Genomic DNA, 16,096 nt, shown 5'->3' with positions numbered 1-16,096 from the left:
CTGCAGCCTTCAACTTAGTTACTGCAGTGGTGTTGTGGTATATGATGATTTTGGCAATCATAAAGAAGATGGTGATAATTTGGTGACATATAAGGAATCTTGGTGCTTTGACAACAATACTTGTGCTGCTGCAGCTCATAACAATATACTGTTCATATGGTTGTAATTCTCTGGATGGTTTGAAAGGGTTACACAATAATTCTTTTGCCCTTTCAGCATTACTGATGCTGATTCAGTTTACCAGTTTATGCAATGTTCTACACCAACTTGAACCATCACTCACAGCTCCGATCTTAACACAGGATGCAAAGTGAGAGATGTGATTAAGTAACTCTGGATTCACTTGCGTACACTGAAATTGATCGTTAGTCGGTGTATGAACCTCTGACGCCTGCAGGAGAGCAGATCAGCGGCCGCTCTCAGTTGGGACTGCTGGAAATGCACTGTGACCTTTTAACATATGTGAAGGTTTTCCCTTGGTTGTGAACACTTTCTACAAAGTTTTCATTTTCCTGCAGGTGTTTACGGTGAGCGTTAACTGTTCATTATTGCCTAAAGTATACTGTTACATCTACAGTATTGCTCTATATACTGCTCCACAGCCTTTGTACACGTTTGTGTCTAATGTGCGTGCCTGTGACAGCTAAATAAAATTGTTTTGTTTTTGCAGTAGGAGAGTCTGTCTTACTTATCTGCAAATCTGTGTGTGTGTGTGTGTGTGTGTGCTCCCTCCTGTATGCTGTAACAATAAACAAGAATTTGCATTTTGTCAGCTTGCCTGGGTATTTGTGCATTAAGTGGTTTAAAATGTATTTTCTATAGTTTTCATCTCGTTTTCCATCTTCCTCTTCACTGCCTATCCTTTAGTCCTCATATTGGCATTACGTCCTGTGCTCTGTCTCTTCATGTTTCCATCACTTCCTCATTATGCTGCTTCTCTCTCCTGCTCTGTCTTTCAGTTTAACAAAATAAAACTCTTGCTCTTCTTTTGTTCATTCAGATCCAGAGCAGTGTCCTGCAGCCGCCGCCCACAGAGGAGCACAAGCAGAGGGTGAGGAGCATGACGGAGTCCCTCGGCCCACAGAGCCCAGCCGAGAGCTGCAGCCCCAGCCTGCCAAGCAACGTCTTGTATCCGTCACCTGAAGTGAAACACACTCAAACGCCTCACATCTGTACAAAACACACACAGGCCAACACACCGTATACATCATGCAGGCACATTTATACCTGCAAAACCTTAGACACCGTGGCGATCTGACAAGTGTTGTAAAAACTCATACAAATGCACATACTTTCTCAGCACACCAAGAAAAATACCCATAATGTCAGCAGAGCACCTTCATCGACTTTCTCTGGCTATTTATTGAATGTCTTTGTTATGCTTTTCACTTAATCTCTTTGAAAGTGTGTTTTACAACACAGGGCTGTTACTGTATTTCAGTCAGTCAGTACTTTAAGGCTCAGTACAGTACATTCATTCTCTCTCTCTCTCACTCACACACACACACACACACACATGTGTACACATTGATTCTTTCTTTTACCCACCCACACACACTCATGAACTCACTCTGTCTGTTCAGTTTGATATTAGCTTTATTGGTTACTGTTATATAAAAACAATGCTGTGCTATCACACAGACAGAACTCAGTAAACACGTGGAACACCTTCAACTGTGATTGAAAAAGTAATTTGAAACAGACACTCTCATTAAAGATATGAATGCACTTATGTTAAAACTTAATTATAGTGTCTGTTAAGGCTTTCTCTCACACACACACACACACACACACACACACACACACACACCTACTTTCTCACTTTGCTTCATCGCTCCTTAACTGTCCTCCTCAGGCGTGTTGGAGATGTGTCCATCTGTCTGTCTGACTTTACTGTGAAAGCAGGCCGATGTTCTGGCAAACTGATATAATGGTTGACGGTGTTGCACATTTTGCCCATTTGTTTCATCATTCATTTCTTGTTACATTTCTTGAATTGCTGTATAATTAGTGTGTTTTTTGTTCTGATGTTAAAGCAGCAATCAGGGTGTCTCAGTATTTTCTAGACCGCCTGAAGGACACAATCAGACCAGACAACCTCACTTGGAAATTTTTTTTGCGATTAAAAAATATTACTCACTATTTGAATTTTACAACTATGGAGTGAAGTGAAGTGGTCAAGGTGAAACCTTGCGCATTAATGTATTTGTCTTTTCCATGGATTCTGTAACAGGTCACAAGCAAATTAAAACCACTGTTAAATTAAAATATTGTTTGTCTTTCTGGAAACACAGTGGGTTGTGAACAAAGTGACAAAAGGACATGTTTGACTTTATAGAAGCACAAATCACTGTGATTAATGCTACACATGAAAATGAAAGAGGACCCAAAGAAGTAACTGATCTGGCCATAGCAGCGATTATCTTCATCCCACACCTCAAGCATCAGCTCTTTTTTCTTGAGTATGCCCAGGGACAAGGTTTTGTCCCAGTTGTCAATGACTCATAAGCGCCTTCACAAAACTGCGTGGCACCCTACCCTAAGACAATGGTGTGTCGAACAAGGCCTGCTTTGGGCTAAAGAGAGCAGAAAATCTTTATTTGATTAACTTTTTCTGTAGATGATCATTATCTATATCTACTGATTCAAGTATATCCAGAAGGAAAATAAATGTAGATATTTAGTATTAAATTAAAACTCCTATTTATTTCTCAGCAGGTGATTCAAGACAACTCATTTTATGTTCATTTAATTCAAAGACAAAGTAAACTAGAACTGCAAACAGTTATAAGCGGGGTCCAAGCCTACTGGCGCAAGCCGCCCTCCCTGGCCCCGAGTCGGCCCGGGCGCCCGGCCATCGTGCCGCATAGGGTCCCCACGTTTGGTGTTGATGGGCCATTCCAAACAGAGGCCTTTGCCTTTGAAAATGCCATAGGAATGAATGGGATTTAGTGAGAGATTTCAGCTTTGCTTTTAGCGCAACCTCTTGGCCAAATTGCACCAAAATTGTCATGTGTGATCACGGCCCTAGGGGGAACAATTGCCCCAAATTTAGTATCAGTGGGAGTTGTGGTTGTGGAGATCTAAAATGCATGTAAGTCAACTATAGCCCCTAGTTGGCACTATTCAAAAAAATCCCAAAATTTGCACAACCCCTCAGGGGGGCATGCCACATAAGGTCCTCAAGTTTTGTGTTGATCGGCCTTTCCAAGCCTGAGATATGTTAAACTTCCTGTTTTTAGCGTCTTCGCTAATATTTGTTAGCTTGCAATTGGGATATTTTTTTGTCGGATCAAAATTCCCTCTTTTATCGGCTCGGTCCAGAGATTGTCCGTGCCAAGTTTGGTGTCGATCGGACTTGCGGCTTCGGAGGAGTTAATTAAAATAGGTTTTTCAGTTTTCGCAATGTAGCGAAAAAAAAGTTTAGGCGGAAATAGGCGTGGCCTATACCACGATATTCAACTGGATTAATTAGGGTCTCTTATAAATATAATTATAAAATATATCTGAACGTCGCCAAAACAGTAAAAAATTATCATTAAAACCAGCCAGTCCACTTCTGCACATGTTCTTTTTTTAATGTTCCTGTCATTTTACCCCCAAAAAATGTAAATGTGGCTGTCAAAATGTCAGCACTGAAGCGTCATTATCTCAGAAGAGCCACATTAGAGAAACGGAACGCACCCCACGCTCTTGCGGTGTCTCTGTTTAAATCCTCCGTGCGGAAACAAACATCCTCCTCTGTGTTAAGCGCCCGCCGGCTGTCATTCGTCCAAAGCGAGCCAGCCGGTGCGATCGTGGCGCTGACGGAGTGGAGCAGCGAGATCCGCATGTAAATGAACACCTCCACCTCCGTGTTCCTGTCACCTGATGATCTAGCGGGGCAAATTGACTACCCCGACCCCCCTCATCGGCGAGTTGACCTCAAACGTCTTGTGTGGAGATAAAAGAAAAGGTTAAACTGCACTTACTTTGGAGCAAACGCCGTCCGCTAATCGCTGCCGTGTGGCGCCGCCGTTTCTCGCTACAACACGGTGAGTGATCCGAGAGTTTGTGGCTGTAATGTCCATCGCTTTATCGGTTGGATCTCGTGTGCTGGCCGCTGGCTGATGGATCCCGGCAGGGCATACAGCTGCGATGACAGCGGAGTCGATTTGTCGAGTGGCGACTTAAAGTACTTGGTTAAATCCCAAGAGCGCACCGCTTAAGGAAATCTTATATTAAAAATGTTATGCATCAGCTCAACATTAATACATATCAGCCGTAGATGTTGGCTTGTATCACAGCTTAATAATAAAAGCGTAATTATCATGTTCAAATTAAGTAAATTCACTCATTATTGCGCGTGCACAGTCGCACTGCTAGGGGGAACGCGGGTCAGGTAGGGGACATGCAATCAATTAAATAGTCTGTAATTGATGATCCATATGACAGTCTTTATCCAGACTCTGCCATCATCATCACCATTACGCATGTCCATGGCTCTGCCTCTGCATGAATGATAACGGAGAGAGAGAGAGAGAGAGATGATGTGTCCATCCATGAACCTCAAACCTCCCACAGTAGGCTGGCAGCCTGAGGGGACTATGGATCTACTCCTGCTGCACATCCAGCTGTCTGATAGGCATCTGGCTCGCTCCATCCTCTGAAGAGTTGCATTCACCTCAAGAGTCAGTTTTGGCTCTTGAAATTATTGTCACAGAGTTGGTTGGTAAACAGTTCGTACTGATTTTCAAGAAACGCCTTGCTTTTCTTCTTCTCGTCTTTTGGGATTAAAGACATTTCAGATTGGCATTGCATCATAGAATAGCGGATCCATGTTTTCACACAGCAGGGGATACAAGCGCAGAGGAGCTATCTTTGCGGGTCTGTTATGATTAGATATACTGTGCATACTTATCTGACAAAGCTGGAACCTGGATCTCCCACACAGGAAATCAAACTTCAGCCTCTCTGCCACAGGAGATTGTTGTTGGCTGGGAAGAAAATCTCCTCCGGCCAAGAGATTTACGTGGGTTTACACATCTTCTCAAGAAGTACTCTGCCTTCAGACCGCCCTGTGGTGAGATCCCCTCCTCCAAATTTAGTGCCACGGTGACCAACCGAATCTGATCTGAGCCAGGCCCTGCCACCTTGGATACTGAACATGAGTGGGTCGACTGGGGAGAAATCCACCCAGTCCAGGATTCAGTAGGGGAGAATGTGAAAGCACACTTCCTGCAGCTGTGTTGTATTAATGTTCCTACAATATGTGTGCGGGGATGATGTGTGTGCAGTATGTCCTGCTGTACACCTGTAGAAAGAAAGGCATAGGGGACGTGGGGATGATCTCCTTTGCGGCTGGTATGACCACAGGCAGAAATCACCCAGGTGGATGTTATGCTGGTGGTTTATCTGTCAAAGGTCTCATTTCTCCCTAAGCAGCTCAGCATATGCTGCAATAGCCACTTGCAATTAACATTAGGAGTGTGTGACAGTCACTCTCACTTGGTCAGGCTATAGCCAAGTGTAATTTCATCTCAAAACGTGTAGATTTTCCTGTGACTTCGGTTTTCTAAGATGATCGTCCTGTGTTGTTAGGGTTGCCTGCTTACAGTAAATAGATGCATTTAGACTCTCATTTCTGTGCTGCACTTGCCACATTAGAGATGATTGATCCGCTCATAATGTCCTTCTTATGCTACTTAAAGTCTGAGCACATTGCCCCGTTGCACAGAAACGTTAACAGCCGCTGGATGTATGTGTTGACCGCATTAAATTGTGCCAGTGGCGATAACCTTTTTGCTCATAAATCTGTCAGAGCTACATGGCTGACTGCTTGGAAGCACACAGGAGCATCAAGTAACCCCACAAGCTGGTGCCACAGGAGAGACAATGCCCCCTTCCTTTGGCTGTTATCTAGAAATATTGAGGCTTTTGACCAGCACTTAAGGATATTTAGTGCAGCGTTTCTCAGAAAGCCGGGAAGCTATCCAAAAGATGTTCTCAGAAGGCCCAAACTGGCCTTAATCGAACATTGTCTTCACTCAGCTGTCTTCGGGAACACTTGTAGTTTCTGCTGACTCTGTAAGAAAAAAGTTGTTTTATTTTTAAATGAGAGACTTCTGTGGCCACAGAGACCACCACTTAAACCCAAAGTAGCTGCAACAAAAGGGAATTTGTCGGCTTTCATTTTCAGCAAGGTCTTTCCGTGTCAGGAATAATATCTTGAGGTCTGCTTTAAGATTCGTGCATTTGTCTCGCTGTTGTCAGGATGTGCTCTAAGAGAAAAGCTGCTGTAAGACGGGAGGAAGTTTTAGTATGAATTGATCACTGTTGGTCCATGTTATCAGTACTCTGAAGAGGGATAGTGTACACCTAGGAGCATGCTTTTCCTCTCTGATTTGAGTGAGATTCTTAAGGGGGCTCATTCAGTCTAAATTAACATCCACACCCGAGATGTTTGCTCACTTCCTAGTCCTTTCAGATTCAAGAATCGACAGCCAGGCTTGTAAAGATTAATTCTTCAATGCAGAATCAAGTCCCTGCTGCTCATTATCCTCTCGCACATGCATTGTACTCCTCCTTTATCTTCCGCTTGCTCTCCTATCTGTGCTCCGTTTCAGTTTTACTGCTGTCTCTTAGCTGAGGTAGATGAAATATTCACCAGGAACGCTGTTTGTTTCCCGCAGGGTCTCGCCTTCACACTCTTGTTCCTCTGCTACCCTCACCACCCAACCCCCCTGCATAAAAAGCCTGTACGACCCTCCCCACATCTCTTGCCTCCCGTCCTCCTCCAATCTGACTCTCCCTGCATGCCCTGCAACCTCATCCAACCCCTATACATACCCCTCTGCATACCTCTGATAGCATCAGAGCACTTGCTTAATTATGCATGAATTATGTGAATTATGTCTTATAGCTTTTCATCAACATTGTCTTCTCCCTCCAGGTACTTCTGTTTTCTGCTAAAGTTTTCTTAAAAATTTGGCTTTCATCATCATCTTTTCATTTGATGAGGCCCTATTTTTAGCTGTTGTATTTATTTTCTCACTTTCATCCCCCCCCCCCCCCTTTCAAATGTGTAAAAAGCCTCTGGATGAAAACATTGATGAAGACCAATGCTTTAGATAGAGGGGGGTGGGGTGTAGAGGTGAAGCGAGATCAGAGAGGGATTCTGGGAAAGACATTGTAAAAGTTCCTCTGGGGATCATGCAAGTGCCTGACATCAGATGTGTCTTTAAAAAGGAGCATAAGGAGCCCCTCTTCAAATGCCGGCTACCTACTTGTGTCACTGACCACTTATCCCTAGCGTGTCTCTCTGTTTCACATATACCTTCATATCACTGGAGAGAGAGAGCCGTTTGAGCAGCTTCGGAAGAAGGAAAAATAGCTTCATGAACTATTTCAGTAAAAGCTCCCTGTTTTCAGATGAAAGTGAAAACTCTGTATCAAAAGAAATTGTGTTCAGCATGACAGTCATAGTCAGAGAATTCTGTTTTGAGATGTGCGGTCTTCCTCCTGTAGCCTTAAACGAGTTGAAATCACACAGCTCTGCCAATATTTCGATGTTTCAATGTGATGTACTGTGTTCAGAAGAATGCCTCTCTGCCGACCCCTGCTGACCATGCGGAGTGTGTGTGCGGTGGTCCTGGCCCTCGCCGCTGCCGCCCTCAGCTTGGCGGACTCAGACATGCACAGACCGAGACATGACTCCAACTTGGAGATCTGTATCCTTCTGCTGTTGGTGTGTGTGTGTTTGTATATGCGTGTGAACTTGTGCATAGTCATAACTACGTTCCTGTGTCTTTCAAATGTAACAGATGGGTGCATGAGGGAGCATTTATGTGAGCTATGCCCATGTGGAGACTGTGCGTCCTCCTAAACCCTTCTTTTATCAGACAAGCGGCTGTTTGAGACCAAGAGGAAAGATCAGCTGAATGCTCTCAAGAATCTGGTAGAGCTGAACGACATCAATCAGCAGTACAAGATCATAGACATCATGCTCAAAGGACTCTTCAAGGTAGGGTGTGTGTATGTGTGCACTCACATTAAATTCTAACAAAGTCTGTGGGCAGCAGCAAAGTCGAGCACAGACAAGGCCACTAGTATTAAAAAAAAAAAACATAACGGTTATTTCGAAGCGCTGAACCATCGTCTGCTGTGCTCCAAGCAGATTGAAGGATAAGAGGGTTCGCAGCCCAACAGAGAACCATAAGCTTCAAATCCAATGATTACAGTCATCAGCATGTCAGTCTCAGCTACTCTGAGCTTTGCTTTACAGCGTGCATCAGTTTCACAGAGGACAGGTATCTATGCATCTGCATGCCTCCCAAGGACAACTAGCATAGTCAACGTACATTGGCTGAAATACATTGTCAGCATTTCCATACCGCTATATGTGTGAGAGAGAGAGTGCTTAACGGTGTTCCTGCTGTCTCCATGTACAATCCCCATAGACGGTGCACTGACTCAAACCTCAAAAGACGTGTGTGTGTGTGGATACAGTGATTCTTCTTGACACAACTTCCTGTATGTGTATCTAGATATATATATATATATATATATACACACATATGTATGTGTGTGTGTGTGTGTGTGTGTGTGTGTGTGTGTGTGTATAAAAAATGTTTTCCCAATGGAATCCACTATTAAGTTGTATTTAGCAGATTCACTGCAGTGAAAGTGGTCTGTAAAATAAAATGGGAATACATTTCCCTTTTAAAAGCTTAACTGTATTTTCATCTGCATTACAACAGCAGCTGTAATCCACAGCACATAGTGTAAAGTAAATAAAGCTGTCTGTCTCATTCATAAGGTGTTGGAGGACTCGAGACAAATCCTGGTTGCAGCCAACATGCAGCCTGATGACCCTTTCCCAATGGACGATAAGATCAAAGAAGGTCTGATTTACTTTTACACCTCAGCTGTTTCATTTTTACAGTGTCTCTCTGTCTTGCTCTACTTATATAAACCTCTTTATATAGCAGCATTTCTAGCATGTCTTTCACACTCTTTTGTCTCCACCACCTCTAACTGGTTTGTCTTTCGCTCTGTTACCCGTTTCTAAAAGCTCCACATCTGTCAGCCTTTCTTTCTCTCATCCTTATCCTCTAACCTGCCTGTTTCTCTCTTCCCCCCTCTCCATAAATACCTGCAGCTTATTCCCATGTGGTGGAGAATACTGCATTTTTTGGCGACGTGGCGCTGCGTTTCCCCCGTATTGTCCACCACTACTACGATCGGAACCCTGACTGGGGCGGTCTGCTGCGCTGGGGACTGAAATTCTGTAACCAGACAGGGGTTTTCACAGGAGGAGCCCACCAACACGTCCTCACACTCGTAAGACCAGACAACCACCTATCCTGTCCTTATTGCAACTAATGTTACCTGTCGATAACAGTATCGTCACAATCTTCTGATATCCTCTGCAGTATGGCTGTAAAATATGGATTCTAGCTTTGAATGCCACATGTTCAAACCCTAAATTTGATTGCCGCAATTTATAATATATCTGTGAGATCACCTTTCTGCAGAGCTAAATTGAAAGAGAGAGTGTTATCCAACGAAGGTTAAAATCAAGGGCAATCAAGTTGCCCTTGATTGCCCTTGATTTTAACGTTACATTCGTTGGATAACTATTACCTGGATGACTGAGAATCTTCATAGACAAGAGAGAGTGTTGTTGCTTAGATAAAGCTGTAAAATGTGCACTCTGACCACATCCAAGAGGTAATGTGGTTTTAGGCTGAAGGCCTTGAAAATATGAAAATTAGTAATTCTTTCAACTTGTGCCTGCATGTAAGGTTTCCATGGGTTTTAATATTGATGACTGATAAGTGATTAGTGACTCAAGTATTCAGAGCAATTTTAGCAATTTTCTGTTCATTTTGATGCTGAGAAAAGTGAAATGAAAGAAATGAATCTAACCAATTTCTAGATGGATTAAACACTTCTCCACAGCTCTATTGTGACATTTAGAATGTAAGTGCATGATGAACTGAAATCTTTCCTCTGCAGGACATCATAGTGAACAACAACATTGCAACAGTTCAATGCAGGGCAACGCGCAGTGACAGAACCATCATGGCTCAGGTTATACAGTACATATGGAGCTTTTAGTGCAATCTGCTGGCTTACAATACATCCTCAGTACCAGTTTAGTACCTCTCTGTCATCGCTGCTAAATGTGTCATTTGTCATCAGATTTGTCCATGATGTATTGTGGCCTTTCTAACTTAAAAGAGCAAAGCAGATAAAATGGTATTTACTGTTTTAACATGTGGGTTAATGATCTAAACTCTTGCAGGATTAATCTGTGACTTTAGCAATGTGCCAAGAGGATTATATAGTGGATTAATTCTGAGACTGGAAGCAGCAGCAGTTAGCGCCCTCAAAGTGTGCATCCAGCCCTGTCTCAGTGACCCTCTGCTCTCTATTTCATGTAGCTCTTTGTGTCTAAAGCTGAAATGAGAAAATAAGACATAATGCTCAGAAAGAAATGTCGATTTTTGTCTGCAACTGCTTGCCAAATTGCATCATAACGCTCTTTAGCTGTAGAATAAGCGATGTGACAGAGTTTCATTTTCATTCCTTATCTCTTTTGAAGAAGTGATGATGTGTGCCCTCTTCCTCTTTTCCTCTGTCATCCGTCTATTCCGCTCATCTCTCAGATGTCACAGGAGCTGGGGATAACAGAGAAAACCCCAGACTTTACAAACCCGTACCGCACGGAGAGAGATGATGTGAGTAAGATGTATACATGTTGGTTCACAGTTGGCCTCTCCTATTCACTTCACCCTTTAACACCCTAAGGACCCCCTAGTTACACCTCCGCAGTTAACACAGGCAGATTTTCTACTTCATGCTATTTTCAGAAAAGGTCCCTGCAATAACACTGTCTTCCACGTAGTCTTGATAAAAATCTTGCTCTCTCGCCCTTTCTCATCTGCTTCAGGTGCTTCACACTGCAGAGGCTTTCCAGAAGATCCTGAGGGAGGAGGAGAAGAGGAGGAGGAAAGAAGAGAAGAGGAAAGAAATCAGGAAGGGCCCTCGCATCTCCCGCTCCCGTACGGAGCTATAGCGCTGCACCTCCAGCGCTTGTGGAGAGCAGAGAAGAGGGGACGAAGGAGCATACGCACAGTCCACAAGGGGTGGCTTGACTTGTAGACTCCGATGACAGTGAAGGAAATAAAAGCGGTCATCACTTGTGCAAAAGCCAGGTGCTCTATTGAAAATAAGAGAGGAACCTTCAAAGAGGTACAAAAAAGTAAAGTGTAAGTGGAGGTTGGTCAGTTTCTGACAAAGGCCTGAATTGCTATACAACTACGGTGATGTACAATTGAAAAATCTAACGTTGTAGAAGAGGTAAAAGACGTCTCTGGAACAGGAGTTGATAAGGGAAACCCATTTTTGATAACTTGAGGACAACATAACCGTACTTTGGAATATAATTAATTTTAGTATAACAAATTTGCTTCAAACTTTGCAAAACCCCAATGTGTTGTGTCTCATCTAGATTTAATGTGTCATATGCGACGTGTGGTTACCAAATATAAATTTGAATTTCTCACCTCATTAAATTCGGCTTCTCTGTTTCTTTTCCTTGAACTAAGATTTGTATGCAAGATTGGTAGAGGGATGTTTATGAATAAGCAGATTTGTGTTCTCATTGCTGCTCAATGTTTTAAGGACGCATTTTATGTTTTGTTTGCCTCAACAACAGTATAATGGTATATATTCTTTTTTCACCACGAGAGGTGATCATCAGTGTATTTTCCTTTTAGATGTTTTGCAATCTCTTTGAAACCCTTTAGTCATTCTTGTTACATCAATCTCTGTAGTTGTTTCACTTTAATTGACCCTTGATTAAAAATAATTATTTTATTCTGTTGGAAAAATCCATCAATCAGAACTCTTCATGTTGTAGCCCTGCACCTGTTTCTGTCTTTTTCTCTTTATATTTGCTGGAAATTGACATATTTTAATGGTTTAGATCTAAGGAATTGAGATTGATGTAATTTTGAAATAGTATTAAGACTGTTATAATACTGTATGTATATTCAGAGGAAGAATACCATTGCTGCAGAATGAACAAGCCATTTTGTTGAAATAATAAATTTAATGAAATAAAGTGACTCTGATATGTACAAAAACGGTCCCAGTGTGTTTGTGTGCCACAGCTGTAGTGTATGAGATCTGCCAACAGAGGGCTAGCATCCACCAGACTTCCTGCAACTAAATGTTTCAGTTTAGTCTCAACAGAGTTTGAGTTGAACCCATAACATGGAGCTTTAGCTGCATTCAGACGAAACCTTGAATGCAGAGAATAAACGACCTTTTAGTAAAACTGGGCGATGTCGTATAACATGGAGTCGGGTAAAACAATCTCTACATGTTGTGACTTTTGCTGTTTTCGTCATAAATTAGCAACTTGCTAAGGCTAGCTTACAAATGCCGAATTAACGTTAGCCATGAACAGTCAGTATTTGTCAAAATTAGCTAGCGTCAGGTATTTACGTTAAAACATGGCATTTGGGATGACAATCCCCATATCTGCATTGTGTCTGGTGTTTAATTTGAGAGGCGGTATTAGTGTGTAGTATTTGAGTTATAAACATCAAGCCTAACCATCTAGCTAACAGTTACTGCTTTACGCTAGCTATAACGTTATCCTCAGCTCACTTGTATGTAATGTTAGCTAAACTATTCTGTTGTGATGTGTCTCCGTCCAGAACCTTCCTGATAAACACTGACTTTTCTAGGCTTGTTTCATGGCACTTAAAACAAGCAACATCATTCGCAACACCCAGTGACCGCAGCATTGATCGCTGTCTTTAAGTAAATGAGGGTTTCCATAGTTTATATTAACCTGTGTAATTGCAGTGAACCTATAAAAATGAAATATCAATTGTCTCAGACCATTTCTGTTGTGCAGTTTTCCCGCCAGGTGATGAGGAACAGAAAGGGGAGCCAGTTAACATGGATTGTGAGGAGGAAGGAGACGACGCTGATACCAGATGGAGTGAAGAACTCAGGCTTGTCCTCATCGGAAAGACCGGATCTGGCAAGAGTGCGTCTGGAAACACCATCTTGGGCCGAAGGCAGTTCCTTTCACAGATCAGTGCCAGCTCTGTCACCCAGATTTGCCAGCTTGGGAGCACTGAGCTCGCTGAGGAAGAGGAGGATGGCAAAACTGAAGCACAGAGGAGGATAAGGAGGGTGGCGGTGGTTGACATGCCAGGTTTTGGGGACACTCATCTCAGCGTGGAGCAGATTCATGCAGAGATAGCTAAATGTGTGTCTCTCTCTGCCCCTGGTCCTCATGCTTTCCTCCTGGTGGTGCCAATAGGTCGATATACGGACAATGAAAACCAGGCAGCCTGCGAGTTGACCAAGATATTTGGGGAGGATGCACTCCGTCACCACACAGTGGTTCTTTTTACCAGGGGTGATGACCTGGAGGGCTTAGCTATTGAAGAGTACCTGAGGGACACTGCGCCTGCTGGGCTTAAGGCTCTGATTGACAGGTGTGGGGACAGGTATCATGTACTCAACAACAAAGACCCCAGAAACTTGGCACAGGTTAAAGAACTCTTAATGAAGGTGGACAAGATGGTGAAGCAAACTAACGGAGGGTTTTATACCAATACCATGTTTGTCGAAGCAGAGGCTGCCATCAGGGAGGAGCAGAAAAGGATGTTGAGGGAACGAGGGCAAGCAGAGGGGGAAGAACAAGGGGGAAACAATAGTAGCATGGAAGAACAGGCTAAGGTTGCAAAACTAAGGAAGTGTGACTTGGAGTCTAACGGAACAGAGAGCACCGATAGAGAAATACAAGGGGTCAGGAGGATGGAGTTAGAGAGAGGAAATGAAGAGGATTTTAGGGTGGAGAGATGGACCGAGGAGAGCAGAGGCAGCCCCTTCAGCCTCCTGAGGGACAGAGTTGAAAGATGTAGGGACCGGTTCAGAGGCAGGCGCAGAGACTGCAGCGGGGCCTTGAACAGGCGACAGTCTCTCCGTTCGTCTTTGATTCACATGAGGAGGGAGGCTGCGCTCTCTGCTAAGGTGCTGGAGAGAATTAAAATCCTGGTGGCTGCTGGAGCCACAGGCATGGCCATGGGGGCAGTGTTTGGGGCTGCTGCCCCTTTAGCAGCTGCAGCCGGGGCATCTCTTATGGGGAACTCAGTTGGTTTTGCTGCAGGTCAGTTAGCTGGGATGTCTGTAGCGGGAGGCACTGGTGTTGGGAAAGCTGTGGGGGCCATAGTGGCAGCAGCCTCAGGGAAAACTGCAGTGGCCCTGGGGGCAGCAACAGGTGGAGTTTTGGGTGGTTCTGTTGGAGCCATTGCTGGTGCTGAGGCTGCCAGTCCTGGGGAGGGTGCTCTGGATGCCCTGGGGCAGGTTAGCATTATAGGGGCCTCCATTGTCGGGGTGGCAGCAGGTGTGGGAGGCACCATGGGAGCTGGAGCTGCTGTCAGCGCAGCTCTGGAGGGAGCAGCTTTCAGCACAGCAGCCCTCAGCGGAGCTGAAACTGCATCAGTAGGGGCAGCAGGTGTAGCTTCTGTGGCTCAGAGTAGTTTAGTTTCAACAGCAGGACAGCAAGCTCTGGCCACTGTAGGAAGTGTAACTGCAGGTACTGGGATTCCTCAGTGTGCTGCAGTGGCTGCTGGTTCTCCCAGTGTTGTGTGTGGGTTAACAGGGCCCAGTGTGTCGTCAGACCCCTGGGGAACTGCGGCGGCAACTACACGCATCCTGAGTGCGGTGGCTGAGATAGGCAAGGCTGCAGCAGGCATTGTCCTGGCTGGTGGTCTCGTAGTGAAGGTGGTAAAGGAAAAAGCCAGATGTGGTACAGCAACAACAGAAACCAATTACTCAGAAAAGAAGTCTTATGAGATCTATTGGAATAAATAAATACAGATCATAATCTTATTTTTCTAGCCTTGTGATGAAGTACTAGACTCCACAGTAGCTTCCCTCAGTGAGACATATTGCTATTACCATAGAAATGCAAACCACTTCAAAGATGCACAGCTACCAGCCAGAGTAATGTCACATAAAACAATATCGGATGAACAATTATTATAGAAAGCCAATGTTGGTTGGAACTGTTTGAGGTGCGCGAAAGAGTTGTGGCATTTGTATTGCTGTGTGGGATGATTAATAAAGGAAGAACAAGGTCTTGTAATACCTTTTGTTAAAGACAGATTTTTATGTTAAGTAATTTATTTTTATAAAATAAACAAAAAGTAATTTAATTCTGGAAACTGGGCTGCTGAAATTTTGGGTGTCACAGTTGAGCCGTGTATGCTCAGTTGAATGAAAGCCATGAATTTCATCAGGGTTTACAATATGACTTCTTTTTCTTTTGCCCTTTCTAAAGAAGAATCAAAGAAATTCTCTTAATGCTGTGTTTGCAGGGGGAGATTAATGTGTTAATGTAATAAATCCTACTTAAAACATGGTCGAATGAACAAAATGACTGAAGCATTGAAAAGCATTTCAAATCTAAAGTGTGTGTACTTAAAGATGACAGTGTGTGGTTGTACTGCAATGTTTCACATCCTGTCTCATTTTGTGTTTAACATCCTGTAATCCTGTAAACATAAGACATGTTTTGCAGTGCTGTAGCTATTAACACAGGTTTTGACCAACCAGTACCACCTGTTTTCAACTGCTGTAGGTGCTGTGTGTTCACTTTGTTGCAGTGAAATAAACAAATACAGTATTCTTAAATTATTTAATATTTTGGCTTCATTTCTTTTGTTGAGTTGTTAATTGACTTTTCTACCAGTACCTCAACTGTGGAACATTTTATTAGATATTGAACACAAAACATTTAATCTGCAAGTAGGGAAACATACTTATCACAATGTCAAGGGTATTGCATAATAAGAGGAACATGCATACCATTTATTTTTATCTATTCTCATAATTTGCCCAATGAGTTTCACTTCTATTCATGAAGGTAGGGGGCGCGGTTTATTCAAATAATACAGAAGCTTCTGATGGTTGACGTACTATCAGACCACGGCAAATACGACCGTGTCATTGGACGATGATGACTGGTCTCATGACAACAACAGATACGTGCGGGCCAATCACAATCCGCATTGAGTCA

The 16,096-nt window shown here is 43.4% G+C and overlaps 3 protein-coding genes across 16 annotated transcripts in view; all 3 read left to right on the top strand.

Annotated features, from left to right (window-relative positions):
- The window catches only part of LOC119884380 (meiosis inhibitor protein 1), a 62,325-nt gene extending 60,057 nt beyond the window's left edge, over window positions 1-2,268 (top strand). For 9 of the 11 annotated variants that reach the window (XM_038694807.1, XM_038694846.1, XM_038694813.1 and 6 more), the window contains one exon: window positions 1,001-2,268. In XM_038694807.1, the coding sequence (XP_038550735.1) occupies window positions 1,001-1,258 (258 nt within the window). In that variant the 3' untranslated portion in view covers window positions 1,259-2,268. The remainder of the gene's footprint in view (window positions 1-1,000) is intronic. The other 2 variants (XM_038694860.1, XM_038694817.1) reach the window with 1 other exon arrangement.
- Window positions 2,269-3,753: 1,485 nt separating this feature from the next.
- LOC119884357 (coiled-coil domain-containing protein 134-like) lies at window positions 3,754-12,134 on the top strand. Of its 3 annotated transcripts, none has more exons than XM_038694791.1 (7): window positions 3,759-4,034; window positions 7,579-7,709; window positions 7,881-8,002; window positions 8,798-8,882; window positions 9,140-9,321; window positions 10,653-10,724; window positions 10,937-12,134. In XM_038694791.1, exons 2-7 carry the CDS (start codon window positions 7,580-7,582, stop codon window positions 11,060-11,062), a joined length of 717 nt encoding a protein of 238 aa, XP_038550719.1. In that variant the 5' UTR covers window positions 3,759-4,034; window position 7,579; the 3' UTR covers window positions 11,063-12,134. The 3 variants fall into 3 exon arrangements, with proteins under 3 accessions (XP_038550726.1, XP_038550719.1, XP_038550714.1); XM_038694786.1 differs by having other exon boundaries at window positions 3,760-4,034; window positions 7,576-7,709; XM_038694798.1 differs by lacking the exons at window positions 10,653-10,724; window positions 10,937-12,134 and adding an exon at window positions 10,000-10,645 and having other exon boundaries at window positions 3,754-4,034; window positions 7,576-7,709.
- Window positions 12,135-12,192: 58 nt separating this feature from the next.
- LOC119884339 lies at window positions 12,193-15,719 on the top strand. 2 transcript variants are annotated; one of them, XM_038694780.1, is made up of 3 exons: window positions 12,216-12,357; window positions 12,714-12,819; window positions 12,917-15,719. In XM_038694780.1, exon 3 carries the CDS (start codon window positions 12,961-12,963, stop codon window positions 14,887-14,889), a length of 1,929 nt encoding a protein of 642 aa, XP_038550708.1. In that variant the 5' UTR covers window positions 12,216-12,357; window positions 12,714-12,819; window positions 12,917-12,960; the 3' UTR covers window positions 14,890-15,719. The 2 variants fall into 2 exon arrangements, with proteins under 2 accessions (XP_038550703.1, XP_038550708.1); XM_038694775.1 differs by lacking the exon at window positions 12,714-12,819 and having other exon boundaries at window positions 12,193-12,357.
- Window positions 15,720-16,096: the final 377 nt, after the last annotated feature.

Source organism: Micropterus salmoides, unplaced genomic scaffold (genome assembly GCF_014851395.1).
Source record: "Micropterus salmoides isolate LMB-PRFRI ecotype aquatic unplaced genomic scaffold, ASM1485139v1 Ms_hic_scaffold_10, whole genome shotgun sequence".
NCBI lineage: Eukaryota > Metazoa > Chordata > Actinopteri > Centrarchiformes > Centrarchidae > Micropterus > Micropterus salmoides.
The sequence above is the reverse complement of the archived record's forward strand: the minus strand, read 5'-3'. Positions and strand labels throughout refer to the sequence as shown.

Bases quoted from the DNA above. Each gene is read 5' to 3' on its own strand.
- LOC119884357 (XM_038694791.1), top strand. From the start codon at position 7,580: ATGCCTCTCTGCCGACCCCTGCTGACCATGCGGAGTGTGTGTGCGGTG. The intron at 8,003-8,797 runs GTAGGGTGTGTG...CTCATTCATAAG, and splicing joins TGCTCAAAGGACTCTTCAAG to GTGTTGGAGGACTCGAGACA. The intron at 8,883-9,139 runs GTCTGATTTACT...AAATACCTGCAG, and splicing joins GGACGATAAGATCAAAGAAG to CTTATTCCCATGTGGTGGAG.
- LOC119884339 (XM_038694775.1), top strand. From the start codon at position 12,336: ATGTCGTATAACATGGAGTCGG. The intron at 12,358-12,916 runs GTAAAACAATCT...TCTGTTGTGCAG, and splicing joins GTCGTATAACATGGAGTCGG to TTTTCCCGCCAGGTGATGAG.